This window comes from Coptis chinensis, chromosome 9, assembly GCF_015680905.1.
Source record: "Coptis chinensis isolate HL-2020 chromosome 9, ASM1568090v1, whole genome shotgun sequence".
Classification (NCBI taxonomy): domain Eukaryota; kingdom Viridiplantae; phylum Streptophyta; class Magnoliopsida; order Ranunculales; family Ranunculaceae; genus Coptis; species Coptis chinensis.
The window spans coordinates 81,958,243-81,980,854 of NC_141464.1; the positions used below are offsets into that span (position 1 = coordinate 81,958,243).

Genomic DNA, 22,612 nt, shown 5'->3' on the forward strand with positions numbered 1-22,612 from the left:
CTCAGGAAGAACTAATAGCATAAACTATAATAACATGTAACACATTTCTGAGTTGTTTCTTACCATGTCTATAATCTAAAGTGAGGGCAGTGGAATGCAAAAACAGGGTCTGGTGTGCATAGCTTCTAGTTTACGAAATCAATTTGTCGGCTCATAGGTTAGCTCCATGGGTTCCAAGAGATGCGGATGATGGATCACCCTACAATGTTCTTGTGAATGACTATGTACATGGTCCAATGCCTTGCTCAAGTGTAACAAAATCTACAGAAGTCACTATTTAACCAATGTCAAGTAAGTTAAATTGGCTGGAAATCGACCAGGTATGGATAAGTTTCACGTCATGTGTTCATCAGGATAAACATGTTTTGGTGCAGGGATACGGAGACAGTAACTTTCACAGTAAGAATGTAAGATGTGGTAACTATTTGAAACAAGCCAAAAATTTAAGGAACAATGCATTAATTGTTAGACTGACAAAAATTAAGTTTAAAGCACTCCCTGAGTCCTGAGATGTTAAATCTTACATATAAATTCATCAGAATATGTTTATAAGAGATAGACTGATTAATGAGGGGCTGTCCCAGTGAAACAGGAGGCTCGTAAAGCGGTGACGGGTGGAGTAAGCAAACTGCATGGATTCTACTGTCAGTTTCCTAAAATTTGTTTAAGCTTTCTGTAAACCAAAAGCTGATGACTTTCCAGGTCCAGAAAAGGTTTCTAAAGCTTCATAATAAGCAACGCATAAGTTTTAACAGCCTTATTTTGATATCAATATTAAGGTATTAAAGACAGACTATACAGTGAAGGCTGCAGCGGCCATCTATAAAATATCGTCCTTCATCATTGCAAATGCTTAAAATGTGAAAGTATTATGACTCACTAAGTGAGTGCTCCAATTAACAGAGAGGCTCATGTACAAGTAAACTCAAACAACGTCGTCACTGCACCACTACATGGGCCAGTCTATGATTTTTGAAATATTTATTTTATAACCTGGACACAGGGCGAGGAGGGTCCGAATCAGTCACAATATGGTTGCGGGTAATCTCCTTGAGAGAGCGGCATCCAGCTAGTGCCATAGTCAGCTCAAACTCATCACGAAGCATTTGAAGCACATTTTTACCGCCCGCCTTCAACAGCCAAAGAGTACAAGACAGGCCTTCCAATCTGAGATCAATAAGAGGGTAAGATGGCTGTCATGCCTAAAATTAATAGTCCCATTTATATCTTAATCACTGTTATCTACTTACAAATATGCCAGAGGCTCCCAATGCGAGAGCTTTGAAGACATCTGTCCCACAGACGGACTCCACCATCAAGGAACACAGGAATTGCCCTTGCGCAGCTTTGACTACCTGAGATTACAACAACAGAAGAAATAGTATGAGATATAATAAGAACAAGTTCCATCAAAAATTCAATTCTATCATCGGTTTATTTTCAAATTGTAAATGAATATAAATGACCACAAACAAAAATGCAATACCTCTTCAAGACAAGAAATAGTAGCTGGAACATAATCAAGTTGCCGAGCTCCATGGTTGGACACGATGATCCCTGCAGCTCCATGTTGTATGGATAACCTTGCTGCAATGTAGGTATAGAGGGTAATTTATTGAAGAATGGTTAATGTGCCCATAACATTATCAGCATACGCTACTAGAAGAGAGTGGTCAAAAGCCTAAGTACAAGATGAGATCACAGTTGCTTACTATCTTCAGCAGTCATAACACCCTTTACCAGAATTGGCAATTTGGTTATTGTCTGAAGCCATTGAATGTCCTGTACAAACACCAAAGATTTGCATTAAAGGATAATGAGAAGCAGTCAAGATAATCAAATGTTGAGTAACTGCATCTCCATCAGTCTATATCACCAAACATACCTTCCATTCTAGAGATCGGTCAATTTGCCCAGCAACATATGAGGCAAGTCCAGAGTCACTTGTCTGCATATATACATAATTAAACCATAAAAATACTAATCCTCACAATGCACAAAAATAATGAATTTTTTATTTGCTACTAACCTTCTCCATCTTCCCAAGGTCCAGCCCCTCAAAGTTCTTCAAAGTCAAATGTGGTGGTAAATTAAATCTGGTTACATAAATGAAGACAAAATTTGCATCAGTAAGGGTGTTATGAATGTCGTCTTCAAGACCTAGAGACTTGATTTTTTTGAAGCCAAGAAACATGATTAAACAGGTCACAAAAATTCTTTAAGCTATTCATGAAATTCAGACGTTTTGCAGGCACACCTATTCTTGATATCAGCTTCTCGGCGACCAAGCCTTGGAGTGTCCACCGTGAGGGCGATCGCCTTAAAGCCAGCCTTTTCAGCTCTTCTAACAAGTTGAGCAACTACATTCCTGTTCTTGTATACCTAGACAAATAATCATGGGCAATCAAGAATCAGGACATCTATTTGTAATACAAACTAAGAAATAACTAACGAAGAAAAACCCAAACTTACATAGAGCTGAAAAAAGGCCAGGTCCTGTTAGGCGACTTCTTCAACACTGGAAGTGGACCATGAAGATAATACCTGGAACACAAACCATACAACAAGAGGTTGAGAGTTACATGACATGATAAATTACAGAAATATTTGACGAAGCTCAAAGATTTAACCCACATTGAAAACCTAGGTGTATAGGTCTGAAATGAGCATTCAAGCGGGAACAGGTTAAGAAGCATAAAATTTCACAGGAAGCATTAATAACTCTCAATTGATCAACCATACATGTTCACATAAAATGACTCAACATTTCGTTTTGGTTTCTACAAAGAGGACAAAGCAATTAGGACTTTTCGATGCAAGGGTACTGCTAATAAGATCATAGCTTTTAAACATAACATAAAGTAGTGAGAAGTCAAACCATAGCTGTGTTAGCTGATGCGCTGCTCTTGCAGTTGCATACTCTCCTGCATTTTCACAATTTTATTTTTCAACTTTGGCCCCAACAATAAACAGAATTGTATTATGAAAAGTACCATACCATCAGGATGAGCCATTTTCTGCATGGCAGTTGGAGAAATCATGATAGGCATCGATATTTTGTAACCCAAGACAGTGGTACTCAAGTCGATGTGGGATACATCAATGAGAATCTGGGGCGAAACCTATTGTCAACATAAAAATGTAAGAGAAGACGACATACATGAATCATTGAGTTTCAATTAGAAGGAAAAGACCGTGATGAAATATTAAAAGTTAAAAAGAAGGTGAAATACATCTAGCCAAAACTGAAAAGAGTACAAATCTGGTTGTTATAATATAGGAAATTCCTCCGAATATTGGCTCCAAGGCTAAACAAGTTCACCTTTTTCTAACAAACTGGAAATGAAGCAAAAGAAACTATGGACAACCATAGTTTTCCAAATGTCCCTCTAAAAAGAAATTATGGCACCCATAACCAGAACAAGATGAAAGCAAATGCAATCTATCTCAAGTTTTCCAAACATTCGTCTAAAAGTTGGGACTTTGGTAACCCAAATAGAAGCTAAAAAATCTTACAGGATCCTTGAGAAAGCATTTCTGTTCTCCTTGAGAGTCCACTGATCCTCTGCTCCTGATGCATAGTAGTCGAACACCATCTTTGGCAACCTTTGCTTTGCAAGAGGCTCATACTCTTCGACATTGGTTATCTCCATCTTTAAAATGAAATATTTGAACTTCACTCACACAGTCTACAAGCACCATAACAAAAATGACGTGTGATTATCATATTCTGCTCAACTCGACAATTATCAAGAACAACTACAATTCATCCCACACTTGTTTGCTCAGAACAAATGGAAGTACGCAAAATGAAGTTAGAATCACTAATATATGATCTAGAGAAAATGGGCAGCTTATGATAATAAAAAATTAAAAACCACCAAGAAAAGAAAAGTTTGGACCGCTCGAAACATATTATGATGCTTAAAACATTAGCATAGATAAAGATAATGATCATTGTTTTAGTGAAAATATCATAAAACTAACTGGCTCTGAGATAAGGGTTCTTTTACTTACATGAAGAATCTTAGATACTAAAGTCAGATACTAGATTCTGCTAAACCCCAGAAAAGAAAACAGACAGACATACTTATTCCAAAGGTACTTATCTATCAGCAGTAAGTAGACATTAATTCTCTCACATTAGAGTATAATAAGAAAGCAATATTAGGATAAGTTCAATTTAAAGTAGCAATTAAATGAATTTTAATCAGATATGAAAGGTGTGTCATGCTTTACAAGTCCACAAGGCACAACTTAGTAACTAAGAAAACAAAAGCCTGACATGTAAGTCCGGATATATTAATTTGATTCCTTCTTTCAATTAAAAGTTTACACAACTAAAGCAAGGTTCAACATTCTTTGGCGCCAACTAATTATACAATGCTTACTTTCCTAGATACTAGTTCTGACTCGATAATTGTTCACCTTACCAAAATTAAAAGACCGCATTTCTAGTACAATGGCAATATACACAACCTGACCATATTCAACGGGGACATGAGAGTATAACTTCGATCAACACAACTACACAAGGATATGCCAGGAGGCATGGAGAACATAAAAAGTAGGAATGTAATAATATTCTCGCCCGGTCTTCAAGCATCATTTGGCCACCAAGATACAACCGAGAAATTTGCAACTTACCTTCACTGTTATATATAATGGGGAAAAAAGATGAACTTTTGGATTTAACTAACATAAGAAATAAATCACGGTAAATATAGTTTAGTCGCGATAGTAAATATTTAACTTTGAAAGATGAACTTGGATGCTAGACCAGGAGCTACGCAACACTAAGAAAGAAAAATTAAAGGATTTGTTTTTGAAGCTACGCTAAAACTCCATGCATCCCGGGAACCCAACAATTTTACTTGCATCCAGATTATAACCTTGAGTTAATTAAAGTTTCAGATATGCTCAAAGTCGGACACCATCCAATTTGGAAAAAGGACCATTCAAAGATGTTAGGACTCACTTTTCGACGAGTTTTACTTGTGGTGCTTTTTATCTTTCCATCATACTACCTAGTTCTTGGGCACTCTTCTGATCCTAGTATTGCTCTATTGCTTCTCCCCCACTTGAGTCATTATCCGCCTCTTCTTTATAGCTCTCAGCTCCCTCGATTCATCTTCTATGGCGGCATCATCCCCGACATATTGAAATCCATTTCGATTTTGGGTTTGAAAAGCCTTTTTTAAAACCAACGTAGGTGTTCATAACTTCTTTAAAATAGATTCTAAACAATAAAATTATAATTATCGGGATCGCAGCTTAAAATTAAAACAGACGCCGATGAAGAAAACAACTAAATGCAAACGAAAAACAGATAAGCAAAACTGCTCAATCTAGTACCTTAAATTTAGGGTTTGACTTGTTACCCAGAATCGGTTTTCAAACGAATCAAAACCATGGAAAGCATGGTCCTAGGGCCTTCTATATTAAAAAGGCAAGTTTGTAAAGAAGCTTATGTCAACGAAAATAATTGATTGACTTGGCACTTTTTCTTACCTCGCCTTTTAGGCGGAGTATTTCCAAGCGTGATTTTGCGGTCGACACTAGCATTTCCAAATGGTTGCTTCAAATTGTTTCCACAGCTTAATGGTGACCACTAACGTCCCCCAAACAACGTAGAAGAAGTTCAACCTTTCCTGAATCGGGGGTGGACTAGATCGAATCAAGTCTATGCAAAAGGAATTGCCTCTGCAGCAGCCCCCGACCGAAGTTTTAGAGACTTTCGCGAGGCAAAAGTGATTAAGCTTGCCCGAGATGGAAAAAGTGAATCAAAGTAGCTTCTTAGGTTGCCTCCGAACCAGTCTTGAGTGATGTGACCAAAGTGGGGATCTTTGAGTGTCGCGGGCTCAGCTGGCCCCTCGACGCGGAAATTGCTAAATAGTGAATTAAGAGCTTTGAGGTACTCCTCGTTCACACTTCCAAGAGCCCATAAATCCTTTTCTATAGCGGTGCCGCAGGGAATGAACAAATTCACCGGACAAAAGAAATATTAGTTATGAACATGAAAAAACAAACCGGGAGCACCAAGGAACAACTAATATCCGGTTATATTAAAGCAAACCCGGTATCGAACCACCGGGGAAAATGGTCTAAATCCCAAAAGTAAACTACATCCCTGCTGATAATGATGTTGCACATTAGTAACCCAAGAGACCGCTAGTCCTTCACCGATAAATGCAAATGAATTAGAGATGAGAGATCGCGCTAAATAACAAAATAAGAAGTTGACTCGTGATCTTGAAAGCATTATTCCTCCAAAGCGGCTCACCTCCTTTTTAAAAAAACCGATATACATAAACAGGAGAGAAAGCCTTTAGAACTATGACCATGTTTCCAAATGTTGAATGCAATCGACACCTCCCATCATAAGAAACCAAAGGAATGCGATTGGAGCAAAGAGCCACCCAACTTTATCGATTCCATAACTTTGCATACTAAACAAGCAAAAATAACTGTAATAATCGAGATCCCGTTTTAAGCCCTTATATTTTCTTCAAATATAGAAATTTCCCTCTCATAATTGTTTTAAAAAAAACGATAGAAAGTGTTACCCGAACTAAAGGTAATCATCCCGATTATCAAGTTTATTTTCCTACAAAAAGATGATGAAAGGGCATCCAAACAAAGACATGGGCAAGTGTGTGAGTCCACAACTGATGAACCTATAAGTGATATAGCCCCACCATCTTCTTAGCTCTCACATACGATTCTTTCCAAACTTCACCAAAACTTCTTCTTCAACCGGGTATGAACTACAGAAAAATAAGAGATACCCTCTTGGTAAAATTTGAAAATAAATATTGGTATTGAAAAAACCGAATATTAACACCTTGATACCAAAAGATTCAACCCAGATTCAAAGCAGAAGTGAATAGGTAGAAATGAAGGGATATTCTGATTTTTTTTTCAATGAAAGAAGATACTTAATGTGTTATCTCCGAGACCAAACACAATGTGGCAATTTTATTTTGATACATCATCCTCATTTGACTAACACATTTGATTAAAGCATTACTCAAATAATAATAAAATGAGTTAAAGTAAACCAAATCAAAGTCGGTAGCCTTTGATTTGAAGGTATGATACTAGTATGCTACATATGATACTAGTCTCCATACACCTCTTTTGTTCGAATATTTTTTTTTGCATTGAAGGTATATAATACTAGTCTACTACAATTGTAAAGCTATATAAACCGCGACATTTCTAATTCCACAAAATGCATTACCACTAGTATAAAAGCCCGCTTAACTATAGGTGTTTCATCAAACAATGTAGTATAAAATGTGGAATATGGGGAACTGAAAATAGAATATGGGGAAAAATAAAAATGCATTCTTCACAGTTGGTTATATATAAAATGGAGCTTTTAGAATTAGTATAAGAGACAAAAAAAAAGATAGCCAGTGCATATCTATAGAATACTAAACTTTTTACCGACACTAAAATATATAATACACACTTACGTAAAAGCAAAGAAAAACAAATTAAGGAACCCGTTTTGTCATCCAAAGCAATTTAAACAAGAAGATCGGACATTATGTAAAAAGCCCTTTGTCGAAACACAAATCAAATTGGACAAACTTACCAGAAATTATGGAGACAGACGAATATTCTCAGAGCTGAAATTAATCAAACACAAGTTTTAATAAAACAGCTAGAAAAGAAATCATGTTTCACTTATTGAACACAAGTTTTAAATAAATAACTAAAGTTTTCATCTTTTAAAAGCCGGTGTTCAAACGAGTAGTAGTGGCAGTGGAGGAGGAGATGCGTGGTGGCAGAGAGATGAGGTGGTGGCTTTGTAGTGAAGGAAAGTGAATATTTTTTAAGGATTAAACATGCAAAAACTAGAAAACGAAGTGAGAATGAGGCTGAGATACAAACAAATCAACTAAATATTCAAACATTGAAATTACCCTTCAGGGTTGAGAAGGGCGTCGGTGCAATGAAATTCAAGGGCGTCGGTGCAATGAAATTCAAGAGGTAATAGTCTGACGTACTCAGCAGCTATTGCAGAAGGAAGAAAAACTGAAAACTTCGGCGGTGTTAGAGTCGGTTTTATTATTTTAATTTTAGGGTTTAATTTTTTTCATGAAATTTTAGAAGCGTGGGAAGTGAAATCTTTGCCGCTTTTGAATAGATATGCCGGACGGTTAAGAAGTACGGCTATATTTTGAGTGTCCGTTGAAACAAACAATGGTTAAAAGGCGGTCGAACTAACCGATAGCTAAAAACTGTTAAATGACCGGCCGGATGAGAACAAAACAATTGTAATACCTCCGACGGATGGCCAACTAATACCCGTGACGGATAAAAGGCGTTGATAACTTCCTATGGTTATAAACCATTTCTTAATCTTTCTAAAGTCTATCTAAAAAAGTCGTTTTTTGTAGTGATATTATTACTCTTTGAATGCTAACCGGAGTCACGGACATAATTCATTGACCACTTTGAACCTAGATCTTGGGATCTCCAAATCACTAGGTTGGTTTTTCCATTATGAGGACTCTTGGTTGATTATCTCCAAAGGCTTTAAGCTCGTTCCTTGATAATCTTTCCACTTGCTCTCTTGTTAAACCTTTTGTAAAAGCGGATCCACAATGTTATCTTTTGACCTTACATAGTTGATTGAGATAACTCCATTTGAGAGCAATCGTCTAATCGGTGTTATGCCTACGGCGATGTGGTCGAGACTTCCCTGTTATACATGCTACTTTGTGCTCTCTACCAACAGTTAGGTACATCCAAAGATATACACATGACTGGCCGCACGAGTTTAGCCCAGTTTGGAATATCCTCTAAGAAATTTTGAAGCCACTTTCGGCTTCTTTTCCATATGTCCAACGCTATGAATTACGATTCCATTGTGGACCTTGCTATGCACGTTTGCTTTGAGGGATTTCAAAGAAATTTATGCATCTCTCCTAGAGTAAAACACCACATTTGATGTTTTTTTTTTAGTAATGCTTCAACAAATTTCCAATTTTGAATTAATTAATTCAAAGAGATTCATAATCCCCACATTTTCCAATTTCTCATGACAAAGTCAATAAATTGGAAAACCATTTAGATATATGTGTAGCAAGTGAGGCCTTGTTAAAGAATGTCACATATCATTCATATAATTGTCTAAAACACTTCTAAGACTTCAATTTTGCTTACAAGTATGCTTACGAGAACAATATCTTAAACAATCTTCTTTATTATTGACCTCTTTGGTATGATAGTAAAACACATATATCTTACAAATAGTAAAATATTTTTAACCCTTTTAGCAAAATATTCCTATTCTAACATCCGAATGAAACAAGGATTCCTCGGAATCTTGGATCATAATTCCCCAAGTGTGGCATTACTACCACCTTGTTCTCTTTCAAAAGTTCATTTCAAGAATGACTTGAAAATGGTCTAAGCGAAGCTACCATCAAGTCCACCTTTCCTCCCAATTGTGCATCTTAATGTCAACTTCCAAAGCGAGTCCTTTCACCTCGCTTCTTGGTTCAAGCCTCTCGTAGAGTCAGAATACATTCATGAAGTTTCAATCCAATAGCCTCGGATACATATTCAAAGATTAACTTATGAGTTGAACCAATATCCATTATTCTTTAGTAGACACGTAGTTGTTGAAGTTCCACTTCTACTAACATAAAAGTGGATTATCGGGACCAAAATGTTCATACCATTCAACGAACTAGTAGGTCTAGAGAAATGAAATAGAACAACGTTAATAGGAGAACCTGGTGGTGTTGTCATTTCTATTATGAAATAGAAACACACTTTGTTATTCTTTAAAACCAAAAAGGGAAAACAGAAACAATTCGATAAAAAGATACACTCACAAACTAATATGTGAACTTGCTTCTGTTTGGAGGAAAAAGAGTGCATGAGATGTCCTTTTAGAAGGTTCAAAATCGGAAAGTGTGAAAAGTACCTTGTTGTCAAGTTTCCTTTATGTCGGTTCAATACTAGAACCAATGAATGACTTCAGTTCTTCACCGTTTCGCCCTTAATCACATAAATGATTAAAGTACTTTATCACTTTATAGCATTGTTGTGACTCTCTTGTTGGTTATTACCAACTGGTAAAAGTCATAATTCAAAACCTCGAGACTTTAATAAGAAACGATTGTCTACTTCTGTCTTTTTACTGTGTAGAAACTATTTGCTTTGAAAGTCACGGGGAGAACATAACAAGTCTCTAATAGGTACAAAACCTCTATTAAAGTTGAATCGTTAGTTTAGCATGTGCACTTCGTACTTTCTGACACATGTCATCCATTAAATAAGTCTAGCGGTTAGGACATTATACTCTCTAAATTTGTACCTTAAACTGTCTTATTCGCAACAGCAATATAACTGCTAACATAATGGGTTTGGAAAAAAAAAAAATGTACCTGTTCGCAACTTTTCAACGTAAATTAATTAATGAACCCAATTTAACCAACGAGAAGAAACTGCCATGTGGTTATGCAAATACCATTTTGGCGCTATCAAAGAAATCCAATTAACATATGACATAACCTGGTATTTGTACCAATTTCATGCGTCAAATCCAGTATTTGTGGTGATAAAATTTTCTGCCACATTACAATCTTTTCCGCTAACGTCTTTACCAATAAAGAACGAAATCTGCTTCAAAATTATTAGTGTATTTGTACTAAACAATAAGTATAGCCAAAATTAATTCGACCAAATTAATTCAAGGAAAAAATAAATCTGTCTTAAGTTTGTAGGAAACTTATTTCAAAAAATATATTTATTGTTAAGTAAACAAGAAAATCAAATTGATATAACAAATATATCGTGAACAAATCTTTTTGAGTTCAACTAATTAACTTAATTTACCAATTATTAAATCCAGAACTAGTGAAGATTCACTATGTAATCAATTAAGACAGTTTTTCCCCTCACTTTGCGGTCTTGAAGGTTGATGGGAAATTGTCTCCCCAAGATAGACATATTTCCTTCTATAAAATTTAGCCAAGACTTGATTACATAGAATCAAACAACACAACATAAGATTTGGTAGAGGCGGGGAGGAGAAAGATCGAACTCGTGTGATCCGGTGTGTCTTTTTTCTCCAAATTCATCCACTATTTATAGGTGAGTGGTGCATCTTGAAACAATATAGTGACTCTTGGAAAAAAAGTAAGCAACTCTTTGAAAAGTCACATGTTTGAAAGGCCACTATTTATTTGGTAGTGCATTTTTGAAGGTTATACCTTTTAGCATGATGCTTGTTTTGAACCAATCGCACATTATTTCCGAAGAAGGTCGCACTTTTTCGGTATAATGCACTATTTCAAACCAGTGCACCATTTCGAAAAGGTTTTTCTCACTTTACGTACTGTTTCAAGAGAAACTCATTTCATCTCAAGTGGGGTAACTTGGAAGACAAATAACTCATTCATATCTCATGGATTTGTACAAATCTATTTTTCTAACACGATTTAACAATGGTGGAGAATTAGGGGTTGGAGCAAATTTTCTGTGAGATTAACGATTGAAGGAAGGTTTAGTTCATTATGAGGATGGAGGCAATCTTTGGGATTTCTAATCAATTGCTTTACGCGCGATCGCGTTAATAGCGAGGTAAATAATATTAGTGTAGGATCCATGTCGGGGGGATCAAATGTTAATCCGGGTTGGAGGAACATTGAGGGGAGTACACATAGGACACTCAAACAATATCGGTTTGATGTATTCAAAGCGCCATTTGTGATTCAATTAAGAGGTCTCCGATTTTGATTCTTGTTCAATTGGTCGGAAGGGTATCTCCAATGAAACTCCTCACATTTTGCGCAAATGAGCATTGAAAGCAATCTCCACTTAAGGTTTGAAACCATCGCACCATAGCAATTTATATCGAAATCAACGAAACAGTTCTTACCCTATTAGAAATCATCGGAATAGCCGCCACTGAGATTGGGAGCTATCATAGTATTGGAATTAATGGGAAGACATGTTCTCGAAAAGCTACCATGGGCTCGAGGGCCAAGCTCAAACATTTTTAAACAAAGGCGGTGCTAATAGATCAAATTACACGTGTTTACGGAAGGGAAGGTCCTCAATCGGGATAATGCATGGGAAGGGATGTTCAATATGGTAGAGTCTAGCAATCATTTCGACACTCCATCAATCTCAATAATGTTAATGGAGCTTTGCCCGCCGGTGAGCACCAAACCGATGGAAGATGTGCCTCGATGTTCTTAGCAGGCAGAGTGACCATTTACATGCATACTATAAGAATTGAAGCCCTCACATTAACCACTTGAGGTATCAAAGCACAGCTTACACCTCTCCATTGCTAGGGCCGGTTCTACCCTATAGCAAAATAAGCAGCCGCTTAGGGCCCGCAGTCCAAGGGGCCCAATATATCCTAGCACACCTACAGTCCTAAGTCTATTATTGTTTTATTGTGAAAAAAAAAGCTCACTATTTGTTTTTCATTTATTTTAATCTGTTAGATAAACGGTTTTACATTAGAAAATTGGAAATTAGAAAATCGCATTAAACCCGTTCGTTTCCTTAGCATTTTCGCCTTCTCTAATAAATAAACAGGCACGTCTCCATAACTAATTAAACTTCTTCAACAGCCTATGACAATTTATCAAATTGAAGCCAACACTTTAATATTATTTCTATCATTCTTTTGTCTTATTTAGTTTTTATATATTGTTTAATTTGGTGTAGAATTCTCTCTCTTTCTCTTGTGTAATTCTTTATTAAATAAATATATTGAAATTTTAAGTTTGTGACATTGTTGCTTGGCTATGATCTGCTACGATGTTATAGGTGTAGGATATTTTTTTATTCTTCTACTATTCCTCATGTATTTATGGTGTTTTGTCTTAGATCTCTCTGTATGTGAAGATCTCTCTCACAACACTCATATGTTTCTACTTCACTTTGTATTTCTGTTCTTTTTATCAATAAAATTCAATTAAAAAAAAAGTTTGTGGAGAGACTATTCAAGAAAGAATAAAGAAAATGTTAGGATCAATTTTGACAATAATTGTTATCTTTTAAATTTCTTGTTATAAAAAAAATATATTTGTAGGAGAGATTATTCAAGAAAGAAAAAAGAAAATGTTAGGATCAATTTTTACAATAATTGTTATCTTCTAAATTTTTTGTTATAAAAAAAAAATTTTTTGTGGGGGAGACTATTCAAGAAAGGAAAAAGAAAATGTTAGGATCAATTTTTACAATAATTGTTATTTTCTAAATTTTTTGTTATAAAAAAAAATATTTGTGGGAGAGACTATTCAAGAAAGAATAAAGAAAATGTTTGAATCAATTTTGACAATAATTGTTATCTTTTAAATTTCTTGTTATAAAAAAAAATGTTTGTAAGGGAGACTATTCAAGAAAGAAAAAAGAAAATGTTAGGATCAATTTTTACAATAATTGTTATATTCTAAATTTTTTGTTATAAAAAAAAATTTTGTGGGGGATACTATTCAAGAAAGGAAAAAGAAAATGTTATGATCAATTTTTACAATAATTGTTATCTTCTAAATTTTTTGTTAAATAAACTAAGCGTTTGTATTCATATGAAATAACTTAAACAAATCATATTGATCTATAAAATGTAACAATTTTATTGGAACTTTGCTTAGGGCCCCCGATTGCCTTGAGTCGCCCCTGCATCTGATTCAGGTTCAAGACCATCTTTCTCAATCATTGTCAAGGAACTACGTGCCATGGCAGCAGCTTTGAACACCAAGTGATCATTATAATCCAAAATGAAGTCTGTTATAAAGTACATAGTATAATGAACACGCTGAGATGTTGATGCATGTGATGCTGATTGTCGTCCAGTTATGTTCTGAATGTTACTCAAATCGGGTTGGGGAATGCTGTAAATACTAGGTTTTTGTACAGTTGCTACAATCTTCAAAGGAAGACTCTTAGTAGTACTGTTTGTATGTCTGTCTATATGTTGCAGAGTAACTAGTCAATTTCGGCCAGTGGGCCATAAGTAAACAAATATGTAACGGGCCTCGCATCTTAATGAGTGGACCTTTGTTTTGGGCCCATGTTAATTACTAAAATTAAAAACAAAATTTTGAGTCCAACTCTAAAACCTTCAGCTGACAAAAACCCTAACATTTTTTTTTTTTTTTTTTATTATTCTTGCTTGCAAAGAAAGATGGGTGTTGATAATTTGGAGGATTTGATAGCAACAAATGATACTTCAATCCACGAAGAAAGAAAGCTGAAAAATAAGAAGAAGAAGAAGAGAGCTGTGGAAAACGCGGGTAAGAGTTATTGAAATTGGAATCTCAGAACTAACCTTGTTTTTTGCGTGAATGCTTTTCTTAAATGCTGTAGATGTACTGCCTGTTGAAGATGATTTGAATGAACCTACCATTGGTGAGAAACTTGCAAGTTTAGAGTTACTTGAAGATGATAAAGTCAAAACTCCCGAAATAGAGATGACTTCTCCCAGCACTAAACCACCAAGTGCAGATTCAGTTCATGTGTTGCTTAAGCAGGCACTACTTGCTGATGACCGTGCATTATTGTTGGATTGCTTGCACACGCGAGACGAAAAGGTTTGTCACTCTTATGTCTTATCCAAAGTAAAGTTTTACTAAAAATTTTATTAATTTTTGAGACCAGGCATGTATTCTTTGTCTTTAGATGTTAATATGCCTATGCTGCGTATCTGTTAACTTGAAAGATATTACTGGCCATTTGTTGCCAATGCCATTGTCTGTACTGTACTGATCAGCACATTGGATTCTCTCAGGTTATTGCAAATTCAATCTCCCTTTTGACTCCATCAGACGTTCTCAAGCTCTTGGATTTCTTGATTTCTATAGTTCAGTCAAGGTAAATTGTCTGTGATATTCATGGGTTGTTGGATTACACACATCTGATAATTATGAATGTTTTAACTGGTTACCTCTGTACCATACAAATCTGTGTCTGAACCTTGAATTCACAGAGTACAGAACAGAAACATTTTTTGTTCTCCCCCCCTTTCATCTGAGTAAAATTTGATTGGAGTCAAAACAAAATTAGCACTTCCATTTATGGTTGTTATTTTTGTATCCAAATTCCAAAACACTTTGGTGGATTTTAATATTGTGCATTTTTAATACCAGGGGTGCAGTCGTAGTTTGTGCCCTCCCGTGGTTGAAAAGTCTGCTTCTTCAACATGCAAGCACTATTATGTCCCAAGATTCTTCTATACGTGCACTGAATTCTCTATATCAGGTCTCTCTCTCTCTCTCTCTGTCTTGTAGAGGTATACTGTATTGCAACCACAAATTCAGATGTTTTTCTGACACAGATTTACTTCCAATTTATTTACTATCTGGATATTTATTTGTCTTGCAGATTATTGAGTCTAGAGTTTCGACTTTTCAGTCAGCTCTTCAGCTATCTAGTGTTTTGGATTACCTTTTTGTAGGGGTGAGTGAACTTAGATTTATAAAAGGAGGTCTTGGTGATAATACTTCTTGCTAATCCTATTTCACTTTCAACAGATTTATGATGACATGGCTGATGAGTCAAATACTTTTTCACCCACTATTTATGAAGACAAGGATGAAAGTGATGAGGATGAACCTGATGATGCTACAGAAACTGATAATGAGAGTGATGAACCCCCACCAATAAATGGTTTTAGTGATCTTGATGTGAGTGATGGCATGAGTGAGTGACATTATTGTTAGTAATGGATGCAGGTATTTGGAAGAAAGGGTGTAGAACTCCACCATACAGATGTATCGTCCCATTTCTGCAGACACTACGGGTATCCATCGGTTGCTGCTTGTGGTGTTGTATTAAAGCCTCAGGGTTTTATGCAAAGTTTTGACCTTAGTTGATTGTATACTTTTTCAATGCGTTTATATGAATTATTATTTTATGCTAAATTGTGTCCATCGGTTGCTGCGTTTGGTGTTTGTATTGTTGCGTTTAGCATCAGGATTTTACTAAAGTTTAGACCTTACGTGATTGTACTATTCTAATGCGTTTATATGAATTACAGTTTTAGGTTCAGAGTATCAAGAACATGTTTGGAGTAAAAAATCCTGACCTTTAGTGCCATGCATCACGTTCTAATGACCTGGAAACCCCCTCAACCCTCCTTGATGTCCATATGAGCTTTACATGTAGCAAGTATGAGAATGAACTAGAAGTAGACAACTCGTAACTATTCTCTGGCTCAGTAACAGTTGTTCCCATGAACACCCTTACAGTTTCATGTGTTTGTCACCAAGGTTGATGCTTCATCTTTTCTCCTCTTTTTCCAAAAACAGCACACGCAGCTCTTCCAAGTGTATTGTCTTGTTCAATGTTCCATCTTCTATTTTAATCTCTTTTCTCACCTCCTCGGCCATTTCAGGAGCTAATAGTGACGTGAAATATAATGCCCAGTTAAACAGTTTAGCGTTTTTTTCATCCACGTCAGATATATAAGCAACTCACAGAAAACAATTCGATCCCCCATGATTGATACTGCAAGCCCCATGATTAAATAGATTTTCTAAACAAACAAACCTACAAGAAGAAGATCGTCCTTCACCATCTATTCAGAGCTTATATTCTTTTATCAACTCTTGCACGACGCTCGTGTAAGCACACAAAACCATCCTTTTGTCTTGGTCATTGATTTCCGCTATTTAGAACTGTTTAGAAAACGATCATTCTTTTTTAGCATGTCACTGCCTCCATAACAGCAATTGCCTCAAATTGGGCATAATAAAATCACACATTCAACTGATTCGTGCGATCTAGTAGCCTCTCAAAGAGTTCACCTTACATGTCTCGGGTGTATAAGTACCTTCCACATGCACCAACTCTTGCATATCCAATAGTCGTTGTTGAGCTACTCCAAGTTCAAATGTACTTCTACCCTTCTGAAATGCTCTTTTTGGTGAAGCAATTGTCTAGAGCCAATTCCAAGAACTCCTCGTATGTGACATGAACCCGCGACCCACCTAATTTAAGTCCATAACTCCATATATATAACACGTACAGCTCTTCATGCTGATAGTATTTCTTTCCTTCTTATGTAAACTTGATCACCGTGGTCCTTGACTCCTTTCTCTTCGGCACCAATAATGGCTTCACAAACTATCGTAGCAGCACCAATAATGGCTCATAGTTTTACAAACTCAACTTCCTTACAAGTTACAACCCACGAAAACTCTTTTTTCCTTTCCCAAGTCCATACAACTTTCTGGTATGTTGCATTCTTCTTTAAACATATAACGTTCGGTTGTTTTAAGTTTTACGTTATGTGTGTTTTTTGATACATTCTGTTTTTTTTTGTTTCAGAGAGGAAGAAAGGAGAACTTTTGTCTTACAGATGTAGTGGACGTAAAGCGCCTTTTGGTTCGAAAACCCGAGTTCATAGTGCTAAAAAATATGTTCTTGTAAGCAGTTTAGTCCTTTTTTCTTTGGTGCAATTTGTGTGTGCAATTGCTATTGGGCATTGTAGTTAAAGATTATTTTTTTGCATTTTGTAGGAAAGGCTTGATGGTTCTTCAGAGGTTGAAAACGGGTAATGCTAGTAAAATTCCTGTTTTTTCACTTGTGAATTATTAGTAGCTATTGTTCCAACTTAGGCTTTTAGTGGTCAATGGTGTAGTTTTTTTTATATTTTTACTTGGTTTTTGTGTGATATATGAGTTCTATGAGTTTTACCAAGGAAATGTACTTACAACTCTACAATGGTGTTCAATAATTCTCCTTATTAAGATCAAGGTCATTCACTTTTACATATACCCTTTTATTGATTCATGATTATGAGGCTTAAATGGAGCTAAGATTTTGTAACTGTATATGATCTACTCCACTCTCGATCTACGTTTTGCTTGGGTCAGAACCACTTATTTTCATTAATTCTGTCTTGTGGGTTGTTTCAGTGATCTAATTCTACCAAAATTTTCCTTCCTTGAGTAATGTTGCGTATTACTCGAGTTGGTGCATCACTACTACCACCAAGTTCAGCTATAACTTCTTGGCCATGAGATTGAGACCTTCCCCTAGGGGATTTCAGGCTCCCTTCAGAGTGTTGTATTAAGTTGCATTAACTTGCTCAAGGTCCAGAGAGTCTTGCATATGGCCAAGGCTAATATTCTTGCTCTGGCTTTCTACTCTCACAACAGCTTCTTAAACATCCAACTATCCAAGACATTAAACCTATTTTCTGAGGTTGGAGCAACTATCGACCAAAACACGACTGCTGTTATATTGATTAGGAGTAGTAGTGGTTACTTTGGTCCACTCACCAGAATGTTGACATGTTTCGGTATTCTTCTCCCCGTGTTCTGATCTGTGTTGTTGCTATTAATTTTATCAGAAATTTAATCTCTGTTGCCCTTCTTTCTCCATTCTTTGTTTTTAGTCCTCAATCAATTTGTTTTGATATTGCTAACCACGCAAAATGTGGCGCCTACTTTATAGTAGTATGAAATCGATAAATGGTGCTACATTTCTCAATTTGTGTTATTTTATTTGTAATGAAGAACTCTTTGGATTCACTAGTAAATCACAGAATTTCAGACTCTTTCTCCTTGCCGAAAAATCTTCATATCACTCTTCACTTCATATCTGGCCTCTGTTCAGAACCCTAACTTGCACTGAGCTTTTAGCTCTGTTTGGTCATATTCTGCTTATTCTGAAACTTTGAGTCCTCAGTGTTGTCTCTTATTTCTAGTATGCATTTTCCTTCTTTCAGTATACAAAAAGTGTATATTCCTATAAAAAAAAATCAATGAGGAATCTTTTGATCTTGAGAAAGAAATTTCATCTATAACTAGTTCAAAGTGGTAGACTGTAAGTTTGCAAGTAGTCACAAATTTGTTTCATCATTATTTCCATGTAGCGATACAATGTGGTTTCCCTGGTTTGTAACACCAGAGGCACCAAATACTATGTATCAAATGGCTTTGCTTCCTGGGTGTAGCATAAATTCTATCATTTGATTGAGTAGAAAGTTTGTACATAACCAAAAATCTTTATTACATATGCAGTATATGATTTGGTGTTTTGTAACCTTCACGACTACTTTCATATTTTTCGCACTACTCTAGATTATATTTTTCTCAATTATTTTATATAAGTTACCAGAAGGAAAGAAGATAACAGAAGTTTGAATGCTCCTGTTTTTTTAGTCTTCAGCTGCTATTGTAATTGTCCCTATGCTTTCTCCCAATATTAACAATTTTTTCCCCTTTATTCTCTATGTAGAGCTTTATCTTTCATAGCATTGCCGAACTTCATTGCTTCTATTAACCACCAATCTGTAACATATTATAATCGTCCATTCGTCCATCTTATATCATATAACCATGGATGTCGTGTTTTCTGTCGTACACCGTTTGCTTATCTCATACTTTCCTGCAGTTAAAGGTTTTATATGGGGAAATGTTAAAAAGGTTGACAGATTTAACTTTGGATCCTGTGCAGGCATGAACTCTTGCTTTTTGAAGCTCTTCGAGAAGGTCTGGAAGAAGAGATGGACAGAGATCCTCGTGTATGTGTTATAGGTGAAGATGTGGGTCATTATGGAGGCTCCTACAAGGTGACTCAGGGACTAGCCAAAAAGTTTGGTGATATCAGGGTTCTTGATACACCCATTGCTGAGAACTCCTTCACAGGTATGGCTATTGGGGCTGCCATGAGTGGCCTTAAGCCAATCATTGAGGGTATGAACATGGGTTTCCTTCTCTTGGCTTTCAACCAGATCTCAAACAATTGTGGCATGCTACACTACACCTCAGGAGGCCAGTTCACCCTCCCGCTTGTTATCCGTGGGCCTGGTGGTGTTGGAAGCAATCTTGGAGCAGAGCACTCTCAACGACTTGAGTCGTATTTCCAGTCAATTCCTGGAATCCAGTTGGTTGCGTGCTCAACTCCATACAATGCCAAGGGCCTGATGAAGGCTGCCATTCGGAGTGATAATCCAGTTATACTGTTTGAGCATGTGCTGCTCTACAACCTCAAGGAGAAAATCCCAGATGAAGAGTATGTGTGTTCATTGGAAGAGGCTGAGATGGTGAGACCTGGAGAGCATGTCACGATCCTCACATACTCCCGCATGAGGTACCATGTGCAGGAAGCTGTCGAGACACTGGTGAGCAAGGGGTACGATCCTGAGGTTATTGATATCAGGTCACTGAAGCCTTTTGACTTGCGTACAATTGGGAACTCAATTAAGAAGACACACCGTGTGCTGATAGTGGAGGAATGCATGCGGATAGGTGGAATTGGAGCTAGTCTAACAGCTGCTATTACGGAGCATTTTAACGATTATTTGGAAGCCCCAATTAAGTGCCTGTCGTCACAGGATGTGCCAACCCCGTATGCAGGGACGCTGGAAGATGTTACCATAGTTCAAACTGCTCAGATTGTGACTGCTGTTGAGGAGTTGTGCCTGTAAGAAATCACAGCAACACCAGTTCCTGTTACCATTAGCTGCTCATTTCTAACTTACTTTCTGCTGCTAAGTATAATGACATTTTATCACTTTAAATGGTAGGAGGTGTAAGTTTTCCAGCTTGTTAGTGTCCCTTTGTCATGTATAGTACAGTACTTATATTTATGAACTATATTTCTAATTTTCTATTGAGATTTTATCTTGTTTTGTGCGGCGTTACCATTAATCTGATTAAAGCAATTATATTTTTGACATTCCACATAATTAGATATAAGATTCATATGTGATATTGGTACAAATATAGTATTTCATGGATTGTTAAAAAAAAAAAGTATTTCATGGAGAACATGTAAGGGTATGCCTGTGTTATATGATCGATCACTGTTTTTAAGTTCTGAAATACTTCTTTTTCTACTAAGAGTCCTAATTTGTGGACAGACAGCACATTTCTATTGGTCAAATTCATTTTCGGGCCGTTTAACAGTTTTTTTTGGCAGTAAAACAGTTTTTTCAGGCAGCCACTCCACCAATTAGCAACTGAGGTCTTGTAGACATCAAACAGTTGCCTATCCACAAACTTATTCTATTCTACTAAAGCATGCTTATCAACATAACTTACACTGTTAAAGCGCGGTTAAGACTCACGTAACAAATAAGAATGACCATTGTATAAGGGGACAAAACTGAAAAAGACAAAATTCCAAAATAACGAACCAAAAAACCTACCCTCATTTCAAAAACACTCTCAAAGACAATAGTTAACTTTTGTCCGAAAAAAACAATAGTATCCTGGTATGCACATGTGTCGGTGCATACCATCTTAAGTATGTCACCTTAGGTATGCATAGACGTAAGTGCATATGCATATGTGTCGGTGCATACCATCTTAAGTATGTCACCTTAGGTATGTACAGACGTCAGTGCATACCAAGCATCACAAAGAAAATGGTATACACAAGTGTCAGTGCATACCACCTCTTAGTATGCGAGGTATGCACATACATCAGTGCATACTAAGCATTACAAAGAAAATAGTATGCACAAGTACGTGTCAATGCATACCACCTCTTGGTATGCGAGGTATGCACAGACGTCAGTGCATACCAAACATCACAAAGAAAATGGTATGCACAAGTGTCAGTGCATACCACCTCTTTGTACGCGAAGTATGCACAAACGTCAATACATACCAAATATAGAAAAATAAATTTGGAAAGAGTAAAAAATAAAAAAGTCGAATCTGTCCTTATTACTAATTAAAACGTGAAATCTGATTTTTTTAGTAGTTATAAACGAAAAAATGTTCTTATCAATAGTTTCAAAACCCAGCTGTCCTAGACTATGATTAAAATTAAAAATTGGACATTTTAACTTATTTTTTGCTAATATAAAATGTCTTTTTAAACATGTTCTGACGTCTGACTAGGGCCTTGATGATTATATGGGTCAATAGCTATAAAAAAAAACAAAACTGTAGTTTAGCCTAATTTCCATCTTACTAGCTTAGTCTGGCCTAAATTTCCATCTTACTATCATAGTCTAGCCTAATTTTTTTTTTCTCGTTATTGTAAGTTACCAAGTTCATCTGTAACTCTATAATTTACTTGGATGAGAAATTTTTTATCTCCCTACTGGCCACTGTTCTTGCTATTTGTAAATCAAATATTCAAATCATGCATCCAAAATAAAGAAAAAATTTAGAAAGAAGACTCTCCAAGTGACTAGTCCTATATTTTTCAAGTGACTATTCCAATCATCTCAAAGTGACTCTCCAAGTACTATTTAGGGCCGTAGAATTGAGAAGGTGGCACACGGCGACTTGTTATGTTATGGACATGCATGACTAGGCCGGGCTGTCAATGGATCGGATTGGGTTTTGAAAAATCCAAACTCAAACTAATAAGAAAATTGGGAACCCAAAACCGAACTGAACTGATAATATTAGATTTCATCCGAAACCGAACATAACCGATAAGATATATCTATTATCTATATACTAAAGTAGAGACCTCTAATAGAGGATTTTCTCTCTCCTATGTGGCACTCTAATATGAGAGTTAGTTTTTTGCTCTCTCCTATGTGGCACTATAATAGGAAAGATAATCTTTTCTAATAGTGTACAATTCCACATACATAGAACCTCTTTGGAGTTTGGAGAGTTTGAGTATATTTCTAATTCTTATATTTGGA

At 36.2% G+C, this 22,612-nt stretch overlaps 1 protein-coding gene and 2 pseudogenes across 4 annotated transcripts; 2 read left to right on the top strand and 1 right to left on the bottom strand.

The window, feature by feature from the left end:
* Positions 1–821: 821 nt before the first annotated feature.
* LOC147478692 (glycolate oxidase 1-like) lies at positions 822–3,065 on the bottom strand (annotated as a pseudogene). Its single transcript, XR_015208242.1, has 10 exons — positions 2,999–3,065; positions 2,879–2,924; positions 2,473–2,544; positions 2,258–2,382; positions 2,030–2,096; positions 1,886–1,948; positions 1,713–1,782; positions 1,487–1,587; positions 1,251–1,355; positions 822–1,167 (listed from the first exon to the last, which is right to left on the bottom strand). The product of XR_015208242.1 is annotated as a glycolate oxidase 1-like (transcript).
* An 11,047-nt stretch (positions 3,066–14,112) lies between these two features.
* Positions 14,113–16,035, top strand: LOC147478693 (uncharacterized). Of its 2 annotated transcripts, none has more exons than XM_086583884.1 (6): positions 14,113–14,282; positions 14,356–14,579; positions 14,777–14,859; positions 15,135–15,246; positions 15,370–15,444; positions 15,519–16,035. In XM_086583884.1, the coding sequence occupies exons 1-6, from the start codon at positions 14,174–14,176 to the stop codon at positions 15,693–15,695; spliced, it is 780 nt and encodes a 259-aa protein (XP_086440010.1). In that variant the 5' UTR covers positions 14,113–14,173; the 3' UTR covers positions 15,696–16,035. The 2 variants fall into 2 exon arrangements, with proteins under 2 accessions (XP_086440010.1, XP_086440011.1); XM_086583885.1 differs by having other exon boundaries at positions 14,120–14,282; positions 14,374–14,579; positions 15,519–15,908.
* On the top strand, positions 16,036–20,614 carry LOC147478694 (pyruvate dehydrogenase E1 component subunit beta-2, chloroplastic pseudogene; annotated as a pseudogene). Its single transcript, XR_015208615.1, has 4 exons — positions 16,036–17,221; positions 17,317–17,414; positions 17,508–17,542; positions 19,453–20,614. The product of XR_015208615.1 is annotated as a pyruvate dehydrogenase E1 component subunit beta-2, chloroplastic pseudogene (transcript).
* Positions 20,615–22,612: the final 1,998 nt, after the last annotated feature.

Excerpts from the sequence above, each read along its gene's own strand:
- LOC147478693 (XM_086583884.1), top strand. The coding sequence starts at position 14,174 with ATGGGTGTTGATAATTTGGAGGATTTGATAGCAACAAATGATACTTCA. Across the intron at positions 14,580-14,776 it reads TGCACACGCGAGACGAAAAG|GTTATTGCAAATTCAATCTC; the intron begins GTTTGTCACTCT and ends GGATTCTCTCAG. Across the intron at positions 14,860-15,134 it reads ATTTCTATAGTTCAGTCAAG|GGGTGCAGTCGTAGTTTGTG; the intron begins GTAAATTGTCTG and ends TTTTAATACCAG.